The following is a 20,612-nucleotide window of genomic DNA, read 5'->3' as shown; positions in this document are numbered from 1 at the left end:
ATCAACGCTATAATGGACAGATGTTAAAAGGCCTCAATGAAGCAATAGGTCAAATGGAGACGCCAAGTTTGAAACCCCCCCACGAAGTCGGCAAGGTCGTAGAGCATTCTGGGGCAGCGGTTGGGGCTGTAGGCCTCATGTTGGGGATGAAAGGAGCCGTTGATGCGTTTGAAAAGGGTGATGTCAAAGATGGTGTGATTGGGAGTTTGCAAACGGTTCAAGGAGTGTCAGCTATGACGACATCTGTTATCGCAAAACAAGCTCTGTCCTCAGAGACAAGAGTGGCCAAAGCTGCAGCGGCAATTATGAGAAACCCCGCAATGAAAAGCGCCATGAAAGTGATCCCAATAGTGGGAATCGGTTTTGGGATATACAACATAGAGCAAGATTTACAGAGGAAAGACGCGTTAGGATACATTGATGCTGGCTTAGATTTTGGAACGGTTGCTTTAGATGTAGTTGAAATTGCTCAGCCTGAACTAGCTCCGTTTCTGGCACCTATAAACTTGGCTCTGTCGATAGTCCGGATGGTCATCGATGATATTTACATGGGCGTCCAGGAAGAACTGAACAGTCTCCCTAAAGACGCCAGCGTTCTCCAGAAGCTGTGTGCCGTTTTAATCGGCATTGGAGAGGGGATCAAGAATTTTGCAATTCAGGTGGCCAGTATTTTCTATAATTGGCATTATGCTGAAATCGAGCAGGGACACAAACTTGTGGCTCAGATAGCAGATTATCATAAATACTATGATATTACCAAAGAGCAGGATGGAACAACTGCTGTTGATTTTACTGCTGGCGCCACCTCCTGGAATGGAGGAAGTATTCACTTCTGCCTGGCTGATGTGGGCCAGTCTGAGTTCTGTATGGACTACTTTGTATCCAGTGACGAGAGTTTTGGGAAGAAGTGTTGGACGATCGACACACAAGGAAGCAAAGACATTATCCTCGGATTGGGGGAGTCGCATCAATTAGAGTACACAACATTGCAAAAGAAAGTGCTGTGGTTCATCCCAGCAGGCTCTGTGACGGTGGTTTCAGGTTATAAAGAAGTATCAAATTCCAGATATGGGATTTACAAGGGAAACAAGGATGCTAATCGCTTTTTTGCGGTTCAGGATTCAGAAGACCAAGCGACTATTGAACTGATGTTAAGTTACTATTACAAGCTTTACGGTAAACCAGGAGATGACACGTTCTTCCTTGGCCCACAGAAAAGTTACGTTGAAGGTTCTGGTGGGAAAGACACATACATCATTCCTGAAAATGGAGGAAAAACAATCATTAACAACTACGAGCCTTCCATGGAACTGGACACTCTTCACCTCAGTGTTGATTACAGTGACATCTCCGTGTCTAAATCTGCTGACGATCTCGTGTTCATGTATGAAGGCAGCCATACCGTGACCATAAAAAACTGGTACTTGAACGAAGTGTACCGTCACATGCACATGCTGTCCAAAGATGGAATCTTATTTCAGGTTTCCTCCGCTGTGCTTCTGTCTGTTGAGATGGTGCCCATCGGAATCAACAGGATGTTTAAGAAAGCTGGTGAAACCATCGATGCATCGCAGCCACTTTACCACTCAGTTACAAACATCTTTGGGACTCAGTTTAATGATGTGATCATTGGGAATGCAGGGAGGAATGTGATTGATGGAGGAGGCGGTGAAGATCGTCTGATTGGTGCTGAGGGAGAGGACACTTACTTGGTGCAGCCCAGAGAACAGTCGTCAGTGGTGATTGAAAATTACTCCAGTGACAGTAAAACAGATTTGGCCATCGTAGAAGCAAATTTTCACACTTTTGTTGCCAGAGTAGACGGTGAAAGTCTGATTCTTCATACTGTTTCAGAGAGTCCAGCCATCCACATGACTCTGCTGAACTGGTTCAGGTCTCCACAGGACAGACACTTACTCATCATCACAAAAGATCTGATCACTTTCACAATCTCAGATAACAAGGCTGAGTGTCTCCAGCGCACCCAATGTATCAAAAGCCTGAGCATCGACTACAGCAGGTCCTCTTCTCCTCTGGTGGTTGACCTCCAAAACGACGGGGGTTTAGAAAGCGTGACCGAGGTCCGTGGGTCCCAGGTTAATGATGTCATCAAAGGAAACAAAGAAAACAACGTGTTTGTTCCAGGAAAAGGAGATGATTTCATAGAGGGAAGAGAAGGGGAGGACTGGTATGTTATCACTCCGGGTGAAGGAGTGAAAACCATCAACAATCAATCACCAGATCTGGCTGTGGATGTTCTCTTCCTGAAAGAGCAATATGAGCTCATAAAGTGTATTTGTGAAGGACAGAATGTCGTCATTCTAATGTACAACCAGAGAAATGTCATCTTACAGAACTGGTTCGGGTCCAGACATAACCAGCACCTGCAGATCAAGACCAGTGACGGAGTAATAGCTGAACTGAAGTCTGACCTCAGTGACTGTGGCCAGTCAGTCATAGTCGCCCTGACTATCGATCGCAGGAGCCAGGAAGCTGAAAAAGTTCCACATCTACCTTCATTTCAAATTCCATTTCAAATTCCTATTCTGTTGCCCCCCAGTGATGATCACGTATATGAACACAACGATACACACATGAACTTAAAAAGCAACACAATAATTATGAGAATTACAGCTCCTGATTCAGTGGGAGAAATATATGGACATCAAGGCTTTGACGTCATTGTTGGGAACAGCAAAGCAAATGTTCTGGATCCTTACATTGGAGGCGGCCTGATGTCTGGGCGCAACGGAAAAGACACTTATATAATCAAACAGGGATACACAGACCTCATCATTGATAACTTAGCAGAGGATCAGATTACTGACACCGTGTGGGTTGATATGGACTTCATGGGTGGCGGCCAAATCACAGTTATGAATGGACATAATGTGGATTTGACGTTCACAACAAAACGGACTCAATTAGAACTTAAACTGCTAAACTACAGTGCCAGCAGTCTCCACCAGCACCTGGAGTTTCAGAGCTCGGACGGAGTGATTTTTGAGTTGAAATCACAAAAAACAAGTGGAGCCGAACCTCATTTTGAGATCAAAGCTCTCAAAGTGGTTCTGAAAGAATCCCAGCTGGACTGCCGTTTGGATCTCAGCTCTCAGACGAATCTTTCCACGGTCCAAACGGTAGAAGGCTGCCCCTTCAAATCCAATGACCTGCTGGGGAATGATGAAAACAATGCTCTGATTGGAGGATCTGAGGATGATGCTTTGGACGGGGGCATAGGAGATGACACGCTGATAGGAGGGAATGGAACTGACTTCCTGACCGGCGGTGTGGGAGACGACACTCTTTATGGTGAGGATGGAAACGATACGATGCTGGGGAATTCTGGCCGGGACGTCCTGATTCCTGGACCGGGGGCTGATCTGGTGGACGGCGGTGCTGGCAGAGACACCGTCCTGTACCAGGGGGACCACCAGAAGGGTCAAGGTGTTTATGTCAACCTGCTGAGCGGACAAGGACGCTACGCTGATGCTGAGGGAGACGTGTTGAAGGACGTGGAGAACGTGATCGGCACCATCTACTCTGACATCTTGGTGTCCGGCTATGAAAGCTCTCTTCTCAAAGGCTCAGACGGCAACGACATCTTGGTGTCCACTGGGTGGGATTACCTGGTCGGGGGCGACGGACATGATGTCTACATGATGGCCTTCAACCACGGCTCTGTCACTGTCGACAACTGTGCAAAGGACAACACCTTAGACGTCCTGTACTTTCCCAGCCAGCTGTCAACTGCATGTGAATGTGAGTTTTTATCTGATCAGCTGATCGTGTCTCTGAATTTCAGGACAGGTCCCTTTAAAGTGGTGCTGAAGGGCTGGCTTGGAGATAATCATAAATGTGGTCACTTGGCGTTGGTTTTCGGAGACAGAGAGATGACGGTGGAGGGGCTGTTACGACGGTGCAACACTCACCCTTGGTCATATGGAAGTTTGTTTGGGCACAAGATTATCACCTGTTTTGAAAATTTCTGGATTAGACATCACCTCCTGCCCCCTGGTATGCGACCAGGGCGGCATGGATTTTATTAGAAATGAAATATATTGATTTCATGAATTATAGTTTGTATTTGTCTTTTTTGTTGGCTGCTAACTGGGCTGGATTTTGTTTGTTTCCATTCTACTGTACATGTAAAGAGAAAGTTTGAGTCCTGAACAGGATCTCTTGTGTCGCTGACTTTTACTTACCATTGAACATGTTCACCCAGATAAGTAACTCTAAACAACTAAATGAAAAACAAAAGTTTGATGTGTTCAGTCTGAAAACATTTTCATTGTTGTTACATTCTGATTTTACACTTTATTCAATCGTCATTTTGTCACATTAAAAAAACCAAAAACATCCTTTTTGAATTTGTGGTTAATTCTTTAAGTTAAAACAAGTCCAAAGAATAAAAACATGAGTCTTACCTCATTCACATGGTGTCGTGGAACAGGACAGAATGTGGATCTGCTGACACTGAAGGAGTTTGCAGATCCCAAAATACAAATTGTGTGTTTGAACATATAACTTTGAGCATAATAATCTAAGTTGTGCTGCAAGTTTTTCTCCTTTTTAAATCAAGTTGGGCTGATTTCAGCAGCATGACAGCATCATAGTTAATGCTGCTGCCCCACAACAACGATCCCGGCCCGAGGCCTCCAGAGACAATTTGTTTGCATTCATTGGTGACTAAACTGTCCGTAGGTCTGTCTGTCTCTGTGATGGACTGTCCAGAGTGAGCTGGGATTGGCTCCAGAACCCCCCGTGACCCGGAAACAGATCAGAGGAGAAGATGGATGGATGGATGAATGAACGAATTTGTTGATTGATCATCTGATCAGGTCATGTTGAGGATTTGGATCAAAAGTTGTCCTGAATCTGAACTTTCCTGTTCAGCCAGATGTTTTAAAAGGCTGCTGTGCTCCAATGTGGACTGATCAGCTACTCTGATTAAACCAACAAAAACAAAATCTAAAGAAGAAGCCATTTATTCATCCTGTCAGACGTTAAAGCGTGAAACAGATTCATATCTTCATCACTGTGCCAAGCAGCTTTTAGCTCTGATTGGTTTTCTGTGCTGCTGAATGAGAGTCCCACATTTGACTTTACCAAACAAAAAAAAAAAAAAAAAAAAAAAAAAAAAAAATCCAACTTGAGTTCAGGTTTAGATTCTGCCCAGAGCTGATCAATTATCAATGAACCCAAATCAAAACCTTTGGGATGTCTACTTTAAAATAAAACTGTCTTGTGTCATTATGTCTACTTCTTCTTTTTCTTGCTCTTCTTGCCTCCCTCTCCCTGTTGAGAGCTGGTGTCTCCTCCTCCACTCTTCTGTGTCCGAGTCTTTAGCTTTGGAATCATCTCAGCCACGTAAATCATCACAGCTTTACCTGAGAGGACAAAAAAAGGAGACACTGTTGAGGCAGTTAAACCAATCACACCTACATCGTACAGTACAGAAATCTATCAAACCTCCTTATCTACAGCCACCTTCCTCCGAGGTCACCACAACAGACACTTTGATACCAGAACATCAGAGTCTCCATCCTTCTTTTAACAGAAGGTCACTGTTCCTGTCCGCCAGCTGCTGAAGGTGATGAAGAGTGTGTGTGTGTGTGAGACCTACGGGAGCTGAATTTCTCCTGACAGAGCTTCCCGTCTTCTTGCTTCAGCTGAACTCTGACTCGCCCTCTGAACTGAACGTCCCTGTTCCACTCCCTGGGATGCATTTTGTTCTGAAAAACGCAGAGTTCAATGTCATCATGATGTGCAGCTAAGCCCGGATGCCAGTGTGTGTGTGTGCATGCTTGTGTTTTACCTCCATGTAGACGTTCATTCCTGCTGCTGTCAGGACATCTCTGATCTCAGTGCAGGATGGATTCTCCACAGCCTGAAGACACAACAGCAGCATGAAACACTTCCTGTTGTCAGGGCCGATTCTGATCGTGTAGAGACTTAATGTGACTCTAAAAGGGTTAAACAGGGATAAGAAAAGTCATCCAACTCTCTGGACCAGCTGGTCTGGTCCTCAGCAGGAAGGAATCTGATCAGGAATCCTAAAACCAGAGTTTGGGAGGAGGTCCGGACTGATTTAGACCTGCCTCAGCTCTCTGACTGGACCACTCTGGATGTGGACTCTTCCAGGACAGGTCCAGATCCTGATGCTCCACCTGTCTTTGTACCAGTCTGCAGAGACCTGGCTCAAATCAAACTAATGCCGACCAGGTCTCAGGAATCTGAATCCAGCTTCATTAGGTCATTAGTTGTGTTTTCAATATGAAAACACAATATAAATAATTGGCGTGTAACATGTGTTGATCTTGAAGGTGATAAATGAACTTAAAGAGTCACCTTCTCCGATGGGATCCTTCTCCCTTCAGCCAGCGTCTTCTTACTGTTGATGTAGACCGGGTAGAGGCAGATGAACCTGAAACACACAGTCAGCTTTTATTCACAGCACCAGCTTCAGGGTGGGGGGGCTGATGTGAAGAGCAATCCAACAGGGGTCTGGTTTTACAGAAATAAGAGACCAACAATGAAGGGGAAAACGTCTACTTATTCTGTAATTCCAATTCATTCATGTTTGTGGAGCTTCAGATTACCGACCGAAGACAAGCAGGTACAACAAACAACCCAAATTAAACAGTCATCAAAATGATTTATATCGAAACCAGATGAGATTTATTTATATAGTGCATAAAGTAACATCAAGGAATTTTACATATAGAGCAGGTCTAGACTAAAATGGCAGCAAAGTTCACAGGCAGTAAGAAAAATCTGTTTAATAAATGTAGAGACCTGCAGATTTCTTTTCTCTTTGATATTTATTGTATTCTCTCAGTCAAATTGACAACCTAAAAATTGTTATGAGAATATTTTCATCTTGACCATTTTTAAGACTGAATGATTTACTCATCTGGAGGGTGCAGTTGATCAAATGCTCTAACTGCAGATAAAGTCGAACACTTATTCTGGGAGGTTCATGAGATTAATCATGAGAAAAAACAACAAGTTTTGTTTGACCATTGTATCTCCTGTGACAAACCTGTCATAAACAATGAATGCATCAATAACTTAAAGAGATCTAAAAATATAAATGAATAAATATAAATAATTGGCGTGTAACAGATGTTTTAACACGAAATATTTAAGAATAACAGAATATAGTGGAGCTCAATAGGAGTTTAAGGACTTACACGTCATGCTAAAGGCCGGTGGAGCTTCAGGCCAAACTTAATGACAATAATGTGTGATTTTAAAAACCCCAGGTGTCATTGTTCATGTTTCCCTTTAAACTCCACATTAACTAACAAACACACACACACACACACACAACACTAAAAAGAGTGTGTTTTTAAAGTGACACCGTGAAGACACGTTTTAACGGGTTTACCACACACTTAGCCCTCCGTCTGAATGAATCCTGTGAGCCAGAAGGAAAAGTATAAATCTGAGTCATATGTATGCCGAACTGAAGACTGTCGCCTTTAGTTCAACAACATCACCACAGAATAGTTGAACAACCGCGTTACCTTCACAGAAAACAAAGTTTGTATCTACAGGAGTTTCACAGCCGGGTCTGTTAGCGTTAGCTTAGCGAAGCTAGCAGCCTCACCTCTCCTTATCGGCGGGATTCTGGGTCAGGTGAGCCATCGTAGAGGCCGAGTCTGGGCCGGGCACCGAGAAGAACCCGTCCGCCGGATTATCCCGCTGGAATGACGGATTCAGGTCAATATTTTTGGATTATTCCTCTGGAGGGCCGCAGCCGAACGGTGTGTCAACCGATTTGGTTCCCCCCAGGTTCCTGTTCCCCTTTACGCTGATTCACGACCGAGTCGTGCGTGGTTGCTATGTTATCGTGCGTACTTACGGAAGAAACGCAAATGGAAACACAGCTGGATGTACGGAAAGCGAAATGGGAAAAACGTCACACCAGGCTAACTGCAGTAGCCCATGCTACGTTAATTTCACCGTCATAATAAAACTTTCAGTGTGTTGGCTGATCTCTGTTTCTGTGCTTAATGTTCCCTTTACTGATGTATCTGGCTCACCAGTTGGCAAAGTATGCTTCAACCCATACGGCTGTAAAAATTACCGTAAGATCTATTCTCTTTTCCAATGTAATATTGTTTCTGTTCCTCCTGGAATATCTTCCTTGATTAATAGTGTGAATACTTTATGTTTGGAAAAAAATCTGGTCCCTGCTTCAAAAACTCTCCGTGGTTATAGATAAAAGAGGTGTCATTTATAATTAGAATTATTAGATCCTTCTTTTTAATGACATTAAAATATGATGATATAGATGGACATTATGCTTATTTTGACTGTTATACTGAGACTGTTGTCTCTGTCTTCTGGAAATGTAAAAAATACCCGTACATTGTGGCAAGGTATTTGTAGGTTTATTATTTTCGGTTTTATAAAGAGTGATATTTTAGTTGATAAAGAATATTCTTTAATCAATGTCATAATTCATGCAAAGTTTTGCAACCACCAATGCAGACTTGCCTAAATGAAACTTTTGTGTTTATGAAAAAGCTGGGCCAGTATATTAAATTTACATATTTTGCTAAAGACAGCCATCGAAATTATGAGACTGTGCTCCCACGTAAATATTTAGAAATCAATATAATAATAATAATAATCAATATAATTTAGTGCCACGGGCTTTCGCTCAGAGGCACTACTTCTACACAGTAGAAGACTGTGCACTCTTATTCCTAAAAAACCAGCCGAAATTTTCCATAGAGAATGAATGGGAGCCGACGAAAAATCGCCTCAAAATTTCACATATTTTCTCAGTCGAGTAGCTCAGTCATACTTCCACGTAGAAATGTTATTCAAACTTTAAAACGGAGGAAATCTTGTGCTCTTCCCAGAACATCAAACCGTTTTCTCCTAAATCGTATACTTTTCACGCTACGAGCCCTCAAAGGAGCAGTACAAATCACTTTTTCCTCAAAGTTAGAGTGGAGCCGCTCGTTAACTAGAGTGAGAACAGAGTGAAAAAGTAACCGACATTTTCATGTTTAACTCGAGCTCACGGCCAAACCGTGAAAAGGAGACAAATCTTTTTGCTTGTCCGATGTTGATATTAGAGAGGGCCTACACCCCCTTCCGTTATCTTGGACCTCAATATGAAGCTTATTCATTTATGGTCACCCAAATCAATGATCCATTCACTGAACATTTTTTTTCTGAAAGCCTAACCATTATCTGTGATAGGACGTGCCCATAAAAAGGATATAGGCCTACGTAAATGTCATTGAGATGATCAAAATTAAACTGTCGCATTGACAAAATAACAATTCAACACAAAAGCATGGTATTTATGTATTCATTCAAAAGTTTAAACCAATCAACAGGCGCGAAAATCATGAATCGAAATCATGATTTTGCAATTACCTCTTTTCCATTACAATCAATGACTGGTAGTACCAAATTAAATAACATATATTCAAACCAACATGGAAATCTTGTTTTCGTTGCAATCTCACTCAAGTCTTCTAAATGTTTGTACCACTTCGCTTTCCGTATATCCAGTTGTTCTGGTTTGGTCCTGTGGGCGGCGTCAGTTAACATGGCTTTTCGAGGGGGAACACGAATTCCAATGGGGAACCAAATCGGTTGACACAACGGCCGACTACTGCAGGGTGCGCTTTATTTACAGCCCCGAGCACACCGGCCCGGAAGTAACGAGCAGCCGCAGTACCGCCCATCCGGTGCGATCACAGCCAGTTACTGTGTCGTTCCCAAACTGGGAAACGTTACTTATGAATGAATATTTACGATATATATAGTGTAGAATATACTACTCATCAGTCATCGTCTACCTCTGACCCGTTTCTGGGTCACGGGGGGTCCTGGAGCCAATTCCAGCTCCCCCCGGACAGGTCTCCGGTCCATCACAGAGACAGACAGACCGACGGACAGTTTAGAGTCACCAGTGAACCCAAACATGTCTTCGGAGACACACAGGAAGGCCGGGATCGAACCCAGGACCCATAATCTGTCCTCTGCCTCAGACTCTTCTTAGACAAATACAAGTCCAGCTGCCTGTCCAATGACCTGGATGAATGAGAATATTCATAGACATAATGCCCATAATATGGTACAAAACAGTGCAATATGAAATAGACTGGAAAAACAAACTGTAAAAAGTCTAAAGGTAAGCCATGAAACTATTTAATAAAACTAGGCAGACTCTAAAAGTGCATTTTGCTCTTGAATATATAGGAAGACATTAAAGAAACCTTAAACCGTGATGTTTTTTACATTTGTCCTTTCTGGGGGACGCCGGCTTTACGTTTGGACCCGTTTGCTTGTCGCATTTCACGCTCTGTCCAATGACGTCACCTACGCGCAGACTCGGGTGCTGCTGAAATGCCCGGATGTTATTGTAGCTAGCTCTTTCAGCTAATCGGCTAGCCGCTGCGACGCCGCCGACTCCCGCAGCTACGGTCTGCCGCATCGGGGACTTTCGACCCTTTTGACTCCCCCGGCCCGTATAAACTAGTTTTTAACGTCGGTAACTAAACATCTGTAATTTATCATGATAGAAGTTGAGTGAAGGGTTGTTTATTTTTAGGTCTTCTCGTGGAATTTCCAACCGGTTTGGCGGGACTAGATCGGGTTAACAATACGACGAGCTAAAGGCTAACGCGGCTAACGCTGAGACACAGGCCAGTCTGTTTTTTCAGGTAGCTAACACAGCTAGCTTAGCCAGCTACCGCGGCTGTCATGGAAGACAAATCTTTCACTAAAGAATTAGACCAATGGATCGAACAGCTAAACGAGTGTAAGCAGCTAACGGAAAACCAAGTCAGGACACTCTGTGAGAAGGTAAGTGAGCACCATCGGCCCAGCTTTCACTCTCTGTCGGCCTTCCTTTCAATGTGGCCTAAATGGCGAGAGCGGCTCCGACTAATTTCTGGAATGTGGTAACGGCAAGGCGGTTATTTTCGCCCGGTTTTCGACCAGTCATCCCGGGTCGATCAATCAGTTACGGCATGGGGAGTGAATGTAAAGGTGATATGTTGGCCCCATATTCTGTCAGGGTCGTTGAAATGTTGATACTGTGGACGGTTTTCCGGACATGGGCCGAAAATTCGCATCTTTTACAGCAATACCAACAAGTAGACGGATACCGTTTTACTGCTCCATTCCTATCAGTCCCCCAGCTCGGACACTCACATCGGGACCGGGCCGATGTTTGGTACTCTGGCTTCAGTGTGAACAGACCCGCACCGCGCCCTGTCGCTTTTCTGCATCATCCACATTAAGCTTTGAAACAACGTTTGGATCACAGTGACAGGCTGCAGGACGAGCTCTGTAAATCACGTTGGTTGTGTAAACCCGGACTGAGATCATTTTGGGTGATGTTGCTGAATGGAGAGCAGAGTGAAATCAAGCAGCTCAGACAGGGAACATGTGCTGCCAGCTCATGGAGCGTAAAGTTTGGACATGAAACCTATTTTCAAAGAAAAAAAAGATTTTTACTTGATATGACAGTATGTCAGAGATCAGCATGACTCACATTGATCATGCGCATCAACCCATTAATTGCACAAAAATGTCAAAATTCTTGCTTTCTGGTTTTGTTTTTGTTCTTTTTTTGGGCGTGGGGTGGGCTGAAACACCTGTAAAAAAGAATAACAATGAAAAATGAGACGTTTTGATGATGATATGGCAGTAAACCATGATTTCGTTGGGTATGGTCTCATTTTTGTTAATTTTCGTTGATCAAAATCTGATCATATTAGTTAGTTTTTCTGTAAGCAACCATTTTGCTTTACATCTGTAGAAGGATATTAAAGGCAGGAGATCTCTGCAACTGCATCAAGCCTCAATTATAACATTTTAATTTGTGAATAGTTGCAGCTCCTTTGAGATATTGGGCGTTGGCGGTGTTGTGAATCACATGTTTAGCCCTGAGATGGACTGGCTTCAGGTTTTGTCCTGACAGTTGGACAATTGTCACATCAAACTCTGGGAAATGAAGAACGTCAGATGGGCACTACCCACACTTTGCTTTTTATCTATGACCAGTTTATTTCAATCACTATGGTGTTCTACAAGGTCACTAAGAATGGGCATCTCAAAATAACCTCTTCATGGAGGCTAAACGTGGACTAGCATGACATGAGTTACCATTTTGTGTGTCTGAGGAGTTTTAGTCTTGACCATGTCTGGTCACATGATGAAAGGAAAATGTCTTTTTAAAAAGTTTATCTTTGTCTCTCCTTCAGGCCAAGGAGATTCTGACCAAGGAGTCCAACGTTCAGGAGGTGAGCTCAAGTCTTTTTTTTTTTTTTCTCTCAACACTCTCACAGAAAAACAATCAAACATTTACTGACTCATTAAGGGGACCAACTGTTGAACTGCCATAGAGTAGGGGGTAATAAATCAAGATAGCAACTAAAAACTTAAATGAAATGAGAGTTGATCATTTGTCATGTTAATTTGTGGTTGTCTGTTTTATGTCTCCATTCTGCATTTTTTTCTGACCAACAATCAGATGCCCTAAATTGAAGATTTGGTCAATTTCACATGCTTTGGATGTTGTTGAATAAGTCATTGATCATTTAATTGTCTTATATGATGAGTAGATAATTTAGTGGCAGAGCCACAGACAGAAAAAATATAGGAATAAAATCAAAATGAATTAAGAACAATACAGTGAAATCAATGATTCCAAAACAACTTGCTTCTTTAACTAAGGCCATTTAAACCAACGTCATGTTTGCTTTTCCTTTTTATTTGAGTAATTTGCTGACTCTTGGAAACGTATAGTAAAAAAGGGCAACAGACTGTTCAGGTTCTGCTGCTGGAATATTTCCCATCAGTATTCATTTTATTTTAACCTGTAAGCAGTCAATGGAGGTTATTTCTAATAATAATTCAGGATGTGGATGTCTACAGGGAGACATTAAGGAAACTTAATGTTTCCTTGGTCTGGTTTTCAGTGTCTTTCCTTCTGGCCTGTTCAGAGCAGAGTGACTGAGCCTCCACAGTCTGAACAATATCACACCTTGTTTACACTGATAACTGTGTCTGCTGAGCTGCAGGCTCACACACCCGTTCCTTTTTAAATGCCACTTTAAGTCTTTAAAGAAATTATTTCTACTCAGAATCCCTCAAACAATGAAGATCAATAGTTTGTCCTTTCACATTACATTTAAAAATACAATAGTGTCATGGTACACCCGACATTTTACTATCCCAAGTAGGAACCTTGAATTGCAGTTAGCGTTCCTCATGCTGTTTAAAGGTGGAAACCGTAACAAAGGTTATTTTCTGTATCAACCGTTTACTCGTGTCCCTTAAAGGCCTCACATGCCTCACTTCACATCGGTCCATACTAGCTTGGCAGCCCTTACAGGAAATCACTAGTCCCCACGCTGTCACTCAGTCTGATGTGGAAATAATGTTTGTCGTGTAAGTTAAAGCTCAGTTAAACCTTAATCTCCTCATGTGGAGTCTTAATCTAACTGGCTGGGGTCAGGTTGGGTCTAAATCTACTTGAGCAGTGTCTTCATCAAACAGGACGGGTCTTAATTGACCTTAATCTTTTAGAGGTGGGTCCCAGTCTATCTGGGCATGGCCCCCATATTTTTATTGGGCCTCACACGTTAATTATAGTGTTTGACATCTGATCTGGAGTGACTACATCTTTTAAAGAGGAAATTACTCATTTGAGGAAACTATATAATAAAAATAATACTATTTTAAACCACATTCAGTGTGTGAAGTTGGTCTAATGTTTGCTCTAAATTACAGACCAATCCAAAATGTAACCTTCTGATTACCCACTCCTCACATTTCTTTTCTTGTCTTGGGTTATCGCTGTCCCAGATAAATGGATCAAATGAACAGTGACGTAGAAAAGATGAGCTGCAGTCATGCTCCACCACATATTAAACTCAAACACTGCAGGTGGAATCGGGATGTGAGAATCGTGCGTTAATGTAGCAGAAAAGAAGCCTGGTTGATTTAATCACTTGCTACCTGTCCCCTCAGGTGCGATGCCCAGTGACAGTCTGTGGCGACGTCCACGGTCAGTTCCACGATCTGATGGAGCTATTTAAGATCGGAGGCAAGTCTCCAGACACCAACTACCTGTTCATGGGAGACTACGTCGACAGAGGCTACTACTCCGTGGAGACGGTTACACTGCTCGTCACGTTAAAGGTAAACACTGGAGCCCAGATCCCTCAGAAATAGAAAAATCTTTACTTCGCTCTGTTTCTCTTAGTTTGATGCCCTATCCATCTATTTCCTGTATCTTCATCTTTGTGTTTTAGATGTCATTTATTAAACCTTACCACATTCAGAATCAGCTAGTTCAATCTGTGACATAATAAAGACTCTGTTCACTGTCAAAGGGGAGAACAGCTGGACTAATGACCAAAGACACGTTGAACCCAGCTCTAGATCTACCCAAACAAGTGTGAGGAACTTTCTGTCTTTATCTGCTCATTCTTTTGAGCAGTAGTTGGAGTTCTTGGAATCACATATACCTCTTTGTGGCTGAGGGTGAAACACTTGTTGGTTGGTAGTGGTTTTTTTGTTTGTTTGTTTTTGTTTTTTTACAGGATGAGAGTAGCGAGAAACTTTAAATTTTTTTGTGTTATCGACTTGAGGATCTATAAATCAGCAGAAATGAGTGAAACGACAAACCTTAAGAGGCTGCATTCAGGCTCTGTAAATCCCAGTTACTTGCTCACTTTGGCTAAGTGCACCAAGTTAACAGTGAAACTTGGGTATTTGTGTGTAAACAGAAAATATACAAAAAGGGTGATTATCTGGATTCATCGGGGCGTTTTTCCCAGAGTGAAGCGAGGCGTTTCCCAGGGAGCGCTGCTGGCTCAGCACTGGTTCAAACTCATTTCCACACTGTGTAAAACAGGAGATGAAATCACTGAGGGGTTGGTTTGAATTCTAACAAACTGAATGTTGTCTCAATAGTGTGTAGCACTGAAGCATGTCACTTCATTAAAACAGATTGAGTTTTGCATCATTTGTGATAAATGACATCCACAGGAGGAGGCTCCTCCATCAGTTCCTCTCTGATGGTTCTTCCTGTTTCCTCCTTAAACAGAATCAGCTGATCTGTCCAATCTGAAACTGACTTCAGTGATAAACTGATCAGATCTGGATCAGTCTGACTCCTGACTCATTCTGTTTGTTTATCCATCAAGACTCAATGTTTTGAAGAGACACAGGCACTGATGTGGTTTACTTGGTATACCGTCCACCTGTTGGTCTGTGTTGTCCTGTCTTGGTGTCCTCGTCCTTCCTGCCGCCCCAACAGAACATGCTCAGAATACTGCCTAGGCAGGAATATTTATCTCTGGCTTTTGGCTGTTAAACAAATTATGTATCGTCAATTATGAGAATATTTGCACTTTGAAACCATCTTTCTTTCTCTCACTCTTGATCAGTACTTCACTCATCTTTTTCATTTCTTGTCATTCTGTCATTCAGGTTCGTTTCCAGGAGCGAATCACCATCCTGCGAGGGAACCATGAGTCACGGCAGATCACGCAGGTCTACGGCTTCTATGACGAGTGCCTGAGGAAGTATGGTAATGCCAACGTGTGGAAGTACTTCACAGACCTGTTCGACTACCTGCCGCTCACTGCACTGGTCGACGGACAGGTAGGCGGCGCCATCTTTGCACAGAAACTGCTTTGGGTTCTTTTGCAGTTGCCAAATTACAGGTCCATACAGTGTAAAGGAAACCCCTGCCAAAAATAATAATCATTCTGATTGTTTGGGTACAAAAAGTACATTTGCTATAAATTTTAAAGTAACTGGTGTCACGACCCTTGATTATTTTGTCCATTTTAACAGCCACTAAGCCCCGCCCCTTTGCCCAATAGCCCCATTTTAAATCATTGTGTGCATTCGTGTTTCAGATCTTCTGTCTCCACGGAGGTCTGTCTCCCTCCATAGACACTCTGGATCACATACGAGCTCTGGACCGCCTGCAAGAAGTCCCACATGAGGTACACAGGTTTTACTGACCACGTCAGGTTGTCACAACCTTCTGTTCAGATGAATGTTTGTAGTTACAGCTTTGATCCTCCTCAGGGTCCCATGTGTGACCTGCTCTGGTCGGACCCTGATGACCGCGGCGGGTGGGGTATCTCTCCCAGAGGTGCCGGCTACACCTTTGGACAGGACATCTCTGAAACCTTCAACCACGCCAACGGCCTCACTCTGGTGTCCCGTGCCCATCAGCTGGTCATGGAGGTAAAACTGCTGCTGTCTGTGTATGAAACTGAAACTTCGGTGTAGAATTGTCTGCTTCACTACTTTAGTGTCAGTATGAGATTAGAGCTTCAGGACTGATGTTTGTGTCTCACACACTAACTCTGGTGTAAAAAGGGAGCGTGCAGCTCTTTGCTGTTTGTGCTAAAGAGTTCACATTGACAGGTCATGTGATCTTGTCTGTGGTCAGGTGGTAGCACTTCTGTCTTATTAGGACGCCCTTTTGTTTTTTTTTTTTTCCTGTCAGGGCTACAACTGGGGCCACGATAAGAACGTGGTGACCATCTTCAGTGCTCCAAACTACTGCTACCGCTGTGGAAACCAGGCAGCCATCATGGAACTGGACGACACTCTGAAATACTCTTTGTAAGTACAAGCCTATCACAGGCAGTTGGGTTGGGCTCAGTGACGAACAACCAAAGGACGAATGTGCTCAAATTATCTGAACGAAGTGACCTCGTCAGTAACAACAAACTTTCTGCCTTCTCAGCCTTCAGTTTGACCCCGCCCCCCGCCGCGGAGAGCCCCATGTGACCAGACGCACTCCTGACTACTTCCTGTGAATGTCCAAAGCCATCCCTGTCTGTCATCCATGAAGCTCCACCCCCTTCCCTTCTCACTCCCCCCATTTTTGGATGAAAACAAGATACTAATAATGATGATGACACTGTACCAGGGAGAATAGAAACAAATGATTGGCTGATGAATTCAAGATTTTAACAAAGAGAAACTTAAGATCGGCCCCCTCTACAGTCGTGTTTTCAATGCTGTCATTAATGCTGTGCTTTTGGGGAAAACAACACAACTATGATGATCTGTTTTCTTTCTTTCTTTTTTGTTTATTACATGTCTGAAAACGAGATAATAAAACTACCAACGTGGACCAAATGTGCCATATTCTGATCCTTTTACAACATGTACAACGCGTAAGGTTTTTCCTTTTTGTTTTTCTGTTTCTTCCTCTTCCTTTTTTTCTTTTTTTTTTTAGACCAGCACTAAAACCCTACCTACCTGACATCACCGTTCATCACATCTCATGGCATACAGTATGTGCTTTTTCTGTTGCAAGTTCATTTTAAAAAAAGGAGGGAAAAAATAGGTAAAAAAAGTGTAAAAAAAAAAGTTTGCTTCAAGTAGTACAGCTGTCAGTTTTAGCTGTCCAAGCTGCAGCCGGTGGTCATCTCAGCAAGTATATTACTGTAATTTGAATAAAGACAACAGACGTATGAAATAAAATGTCCTATTGACAAACTGCTCAGCTGCTTCGGTGTCTTTTCTTCAGCTCGGCTTTGACTGTTGTGGCTCCGACTGCAGGAAGTTCAGATGGTGACACACCTCTGGTGAAACAAATGATTTAGAGAACTTAATCTAACTAATAATCTTCAGATTTCAGGTGAGCGTTGAGTGCGTCAATCTTTGACAAATCCATTTAACCCAAAAACATGACAACCGGTTTATTTGTTGAAAATGTATCTGACAAACTGAGCAGGAAACAGCAGTCGCACCGGAAATGACACCAACCAGCCACAATAAAATGCAACGTGAGCTTCAGAATGACTTTACAGTTAAAAGTTTGTGTATGAACCGCAAAGTGTCTTCAGACCTGGACCAAAGCTGAAGACCTACTGACCATCAGGGTGACTCCACAGGCTGTAGTCAGAGTCAGAGTATATTGAAGTCTATGGGAAAATCGGAAAGAATCAAAATCACTTTATTCACCAAATGTATGACATACACAGGAATTTGTCTTGGTGTAACAGCACCATATAACAAGAAATTAAAAAAGAGAAATTAAAAAAAAAAAAAAAAGTTAACGTCAAAAAATACAATTTAGGTGGGATGTACCCACAGTGAGGTCAGGGATGGGGGAAAAACAGGATTTGCTGAGGAGGGAGATGGCCTGGGGGAAAAACTGTTCAAATGTCCCTCCTCCTACCTTATATTGAAGTCTATGGGAAAATGTTCCTCCTTCAACACAACATTGTGTTCATTTTTTTAATCATGCTCCATTTAGAGAGAAACAGACCAGGAAGGAGGGGAGGAGTTGTGGGCGTGGCTACGGTATGACTGACAGACTGTACCATCCAACCAGAAGAGAGTACAGGGCAGGTGAGCTCCACCTCCTGCAATTCAGATTTTAAAAACCAAGATGGCCGACGGGTAAATTAGTCAGACTGATCGGCGGAAATGATCGACTGGAGAAAGTGTCGTCAGATAATCCTGCTCCACCTTCAGACGGAGCTGCATTGACAGCCGCTATTAAACGCCGGAAGAAGAAGACGAAGTCTCGCGAGACTTCCCGTGAGGCGCACAACAAACCGTTTCCGTGTTAGCCACCTAGCGGGCTAGCCTCCTGATGGGACTCCGTTAGTTTATTAACGGTGTGTATGCTGTGGATATATTTAGTTAAAGTAAAAGATTTATGTCTAACATCAGTCTGAAGGTGTATAGCTCCTCTGTTTGTTCCCTGCTTATTTATTATTGTTGTGTTTAGCCCGTTAGCTAACTATCTTATTAAGCTAAAAACATTAGCTCCCGGTGAGTTGAACCGGAGAAATTATTCTGTTAAATAAAACACGGCATCTTTTATGAAACTGTGACTGTAAAATTAGACTTAAACTAAAGTTATAGTTCTGATATGTAGGTTCTTACACTGTTTCGAGCTGATCGGAAGCTTTCTCTGAGCCTTCTCCGATCATCTGGGTGATTATTGTGTTCAATACCACCAGTTCGGAAGATCTAAAATCAGCCTGAAACAAAACAGCAGTACGATTCTGGATGGAAAAATAAACCAAAAACAATGTGTGAAGGTAAAGTCCTGACTGTGAACAGAGGCAGAAGCTAGGGATGATTTAATGGGGGTGGTGGAGTCGGTGCTCTGATGTCTGCTCGTCTGGATGGAGGACGTGGTTGTCCATTATCGATCTGGATCAGCAGACAGACTCGGTTCTCTGATAGAGAGGACAGAGAAGCTTCTGGAGCCTTTCCCCTGTCGGACTCCTCCGGTTTTCAGGCCCTGGTTCTCCACTGCAGGCCACAGGCTGCCCATCAGGCCCACCAAACCGGCTCCTGTCATCACTTCCAATGATTTAATCATCTCTGACGGCAGATCGCACCCTGACACCAAATCTGTCCCAGAAAACAGTCGACAGAAGCCCAGAGTTTGTGGCTTTGCTGCTGAAAAACGTCATGATCATTCACATAAAGAGACTGCAAGGGGACCAACAGCAAAAACACAGGAAGGCAAAGAGAAAAGGGTCACCAGACTGTCACCCCCAAAACTGCCCCAGGGAGACACAGATTGTGTCACAGACTCACCGATCAAACGCTCCTGGAGTGTCTCCACACAGAGAGGAGTCCTGCAGTGGAGCTGCCAGTCCATGTCCAAACAGTTTCATCACATGGTATCCGTCCATGGACTCCACCTCCGCCAGAGGGCCAAATGGGTGATCGGGGAGGACAACTGTGGGATGACCCAGGACATGGAGCAGGTCAGTACAATGTTCTCTGCTCAGGCTGTCTTTAACAGCTCTGTTATTGTTATTATTATATGTTATTCATAGTTTTTTCTGTTGATGACCAGTGGAGGGTGTATGAACGTTAACTTCCTGGAGATATCAGAGTTTTCACTTTCAATACACATCAACACAGACACACACTGGTACAATTCTGGTTTTTCCACCGTTCACTGAACACATCGCAGCTGATGTCCTTCTCCCAGTGTGACTTATTGTCAGGTTTAAGCCACCTAGAACATTATAAAACACACAGGGAAGAAAGACAAAGGACAACAGCGCTCATTTTACTTGCAAGGAGAACAGACAGAGATGTGCTCAGTGACACTCTCTACCCGCTCTGGAGTATCTCTTCTGTTCTCCCCCTTTTTATTTCCTTAGGGTGGTCCCTAGTTACAAAATCTTGCAGCTCTAAAGGTGAGAATACACAGCTGCAAGTTGTGAATGATTTATATTCAAGTTATAAGTCACAAGAAACTCAAACACATTGAGGGTTAGTTTATGAACGAAGTAATCTCGCTTCGACATCCTCCCTTTCTTCATAAATCTTCTTCGGAGGTATGACCTCTGCTCCTGCTAATAAAAACACAGGTTTCTGCATTCTTGCAGGGTCAGTAAAAGTTGAGCAGCACTGTGATAATCACTTTATATACATTTATTCTAACACTTATTATCAGAGTAACATCAGTGGGTTTGGGTTTGTGTTTGTGTGTCTGTGGATTTTAATCTGTCCCGATGTCCTTCCTGTTTTTCCTCAGTGCTCAGCATCTCCTCACATTCACACCACTCTGGGAAAAATTAGTCGTCAATGGGTTGACTCAT

The 20,612-nt window shown here is 43.1% G+C and overlaps 3 protein-coding genes across 5 annotated transcripts in view; 2 read left to right on the top strand and 1 right to left on the bottom strand.

Moving 5' to 3' along the window:
- Window positions 1-4,283: 4,283 nt before the first annotated feature.
- Window positions 4,284-9,715, bottom strand: srp19 (signal recognition particle 19). Of its 3 annotated transcripts, XM_029509698.1 has the most exons (6): window positions 9,640-9,715; window positions 7,616-7,773; window positions 6,352-6,427; window positions 5,819-5,890; window positions 5,627-5,735; window positions 4,284-5,390 (listed from the first exon to the last, which is right to left on the bottom strand). In XM_029509698.1, exons 2-6 carry the CDS (start codon window positions 7,651-7,653, stop codon window positions 5,260-5,262), a joined length of 426 nt encoding a protein of 141 aa, XP_029365558.1. In that variant the 5' UTR covers window positions 7,654-7,773; window positions 9,640-9,715; the 3' UTR covers window positions 4,284-5,259. The 3 variants fall into 3 exon arrangements, with proteins under 3 accessions (XP_029365558.1, XP_029365557.1, XP_029365560.1); XM_029509697.1 differs by lacking the exon at window positions 9,640-9,715 and having other exon boundaries at window positions 7,616-7,807; XM_029509700.1 differs by lacking the exons at window positions 5,819-5,890; window positions 9,640-9,715 and having other exon boundaries at window positions 7,616-7,807.
- Window positions 9,716-10,413: 698 nt separating this feature from the next.
- Window positions 10,414-17,531, top strand: LOC115048309 (serine/threonine-protein phosphatase 2A catalytic subunit beta isoform). Its single transcript, XM_029509683.1, has 8 exons — window positions 10,414-10,842; window positions 12,249-12,287; window positions 14,020-14,190; window positions 15,487-15,660; window positions 15,921-16,010; window positions 16,096-16,257; window positions 16,523-16,641; window positions 16,766-17,531. Exons 1-8 carry the CDS (start codon window positions 10,741-10,743, stop codon window positions 16,836-16,838), a joined length of 930 nt encoding a protein of 309 aa, XP_029365543.1. The 5' UTR covers window positions 10,414-10,740; the 3' UTR covers window positions 16,839-17,531.
- An 876-nt stretch (window positions 17,532-18,407) lies between these two features.
- Window positions 18,408-20,612, top strand: part of shld3 (shieldin complex subunit 3) — a 2,967-nt gene continuing 762 nt past the window's right edge. Inside the window, exon 1 of the mRNA XM_029509689.1 lies at window positions 18,408-19,766. Coding sequence (XP_029365549.1) covers window positions 19,173-19,766 — 594 coding nt within the window. The 5' untranslated portion in view covers window positions 18,408-19,172. The remainder of the gene's footprint in view (window positions 19,767-20,612) is intronic.

Source organism: Echeneis naucrates, chromosome 9, assembly GCF_900963305.1.
Source record: "Echeneis naucrates chromosome 9, fEcheNa1.1, whole genome shotgun sequence".
Classification (NCBI taxonomy): domain Eukaryota; kingdom Metazoa; phylum Chordata; class Actinopteri; order Carangiformes; family Echeneidae; genus Echeneis; species Echeneis naucrates.
The sequence above is the reverse complement of the archived record's forward strand: the minus strand, read 5'-3'. Positions and strand labels throughout refer to the sequence as shown.

Excerpts from the sequence above, each read along its gene's own strand:
- srp19 (XM_029509698.1), bottom strand. The coding sequence starts at position 7,653 with ATGGCTCACCTGACCCAGAATCCCGCCGATAAGGAGAG. Across the intron at positions 6,428-7,615 it reads AATCCCGCCGATAAGGAGAG|GTTCATCTGCCTCTACCCGG; the intron begins GTGAGGCTGCTA and ends TGTGTGTTTCAG. Across the intron at positions 5,736-5,818 it reads GAATGAACGTCTACATGGAG|AACAAAATGCATCCCAGGGA; the intron begins GTAAAACACAAG and ends TGCGTTTTTCAG.
- LOC115048309 (XM_029509683.1), top strand. The coding sequence starts at position 10,741 with ATGGAAGACAAATCTTTCACTAAAGAATTAGACCAATGGATCGAACAG. Across the intron at positions 12,288-14,019 it reads AGGAGTCCAACGTTCAGGAG|GTGCGATGCCCAGTGACAGT; the intron begins GTGAGCTCAAGT and ends CTGTCCCCTCAG. Across the intron at positions 16,642-16,765 it reads GACACTCTGAAATACTCTTT|CCTTCAGTTTGACCCCGCCC; the intron begins GTAAGTACAAGC and ends CTGCCTTCTCAG.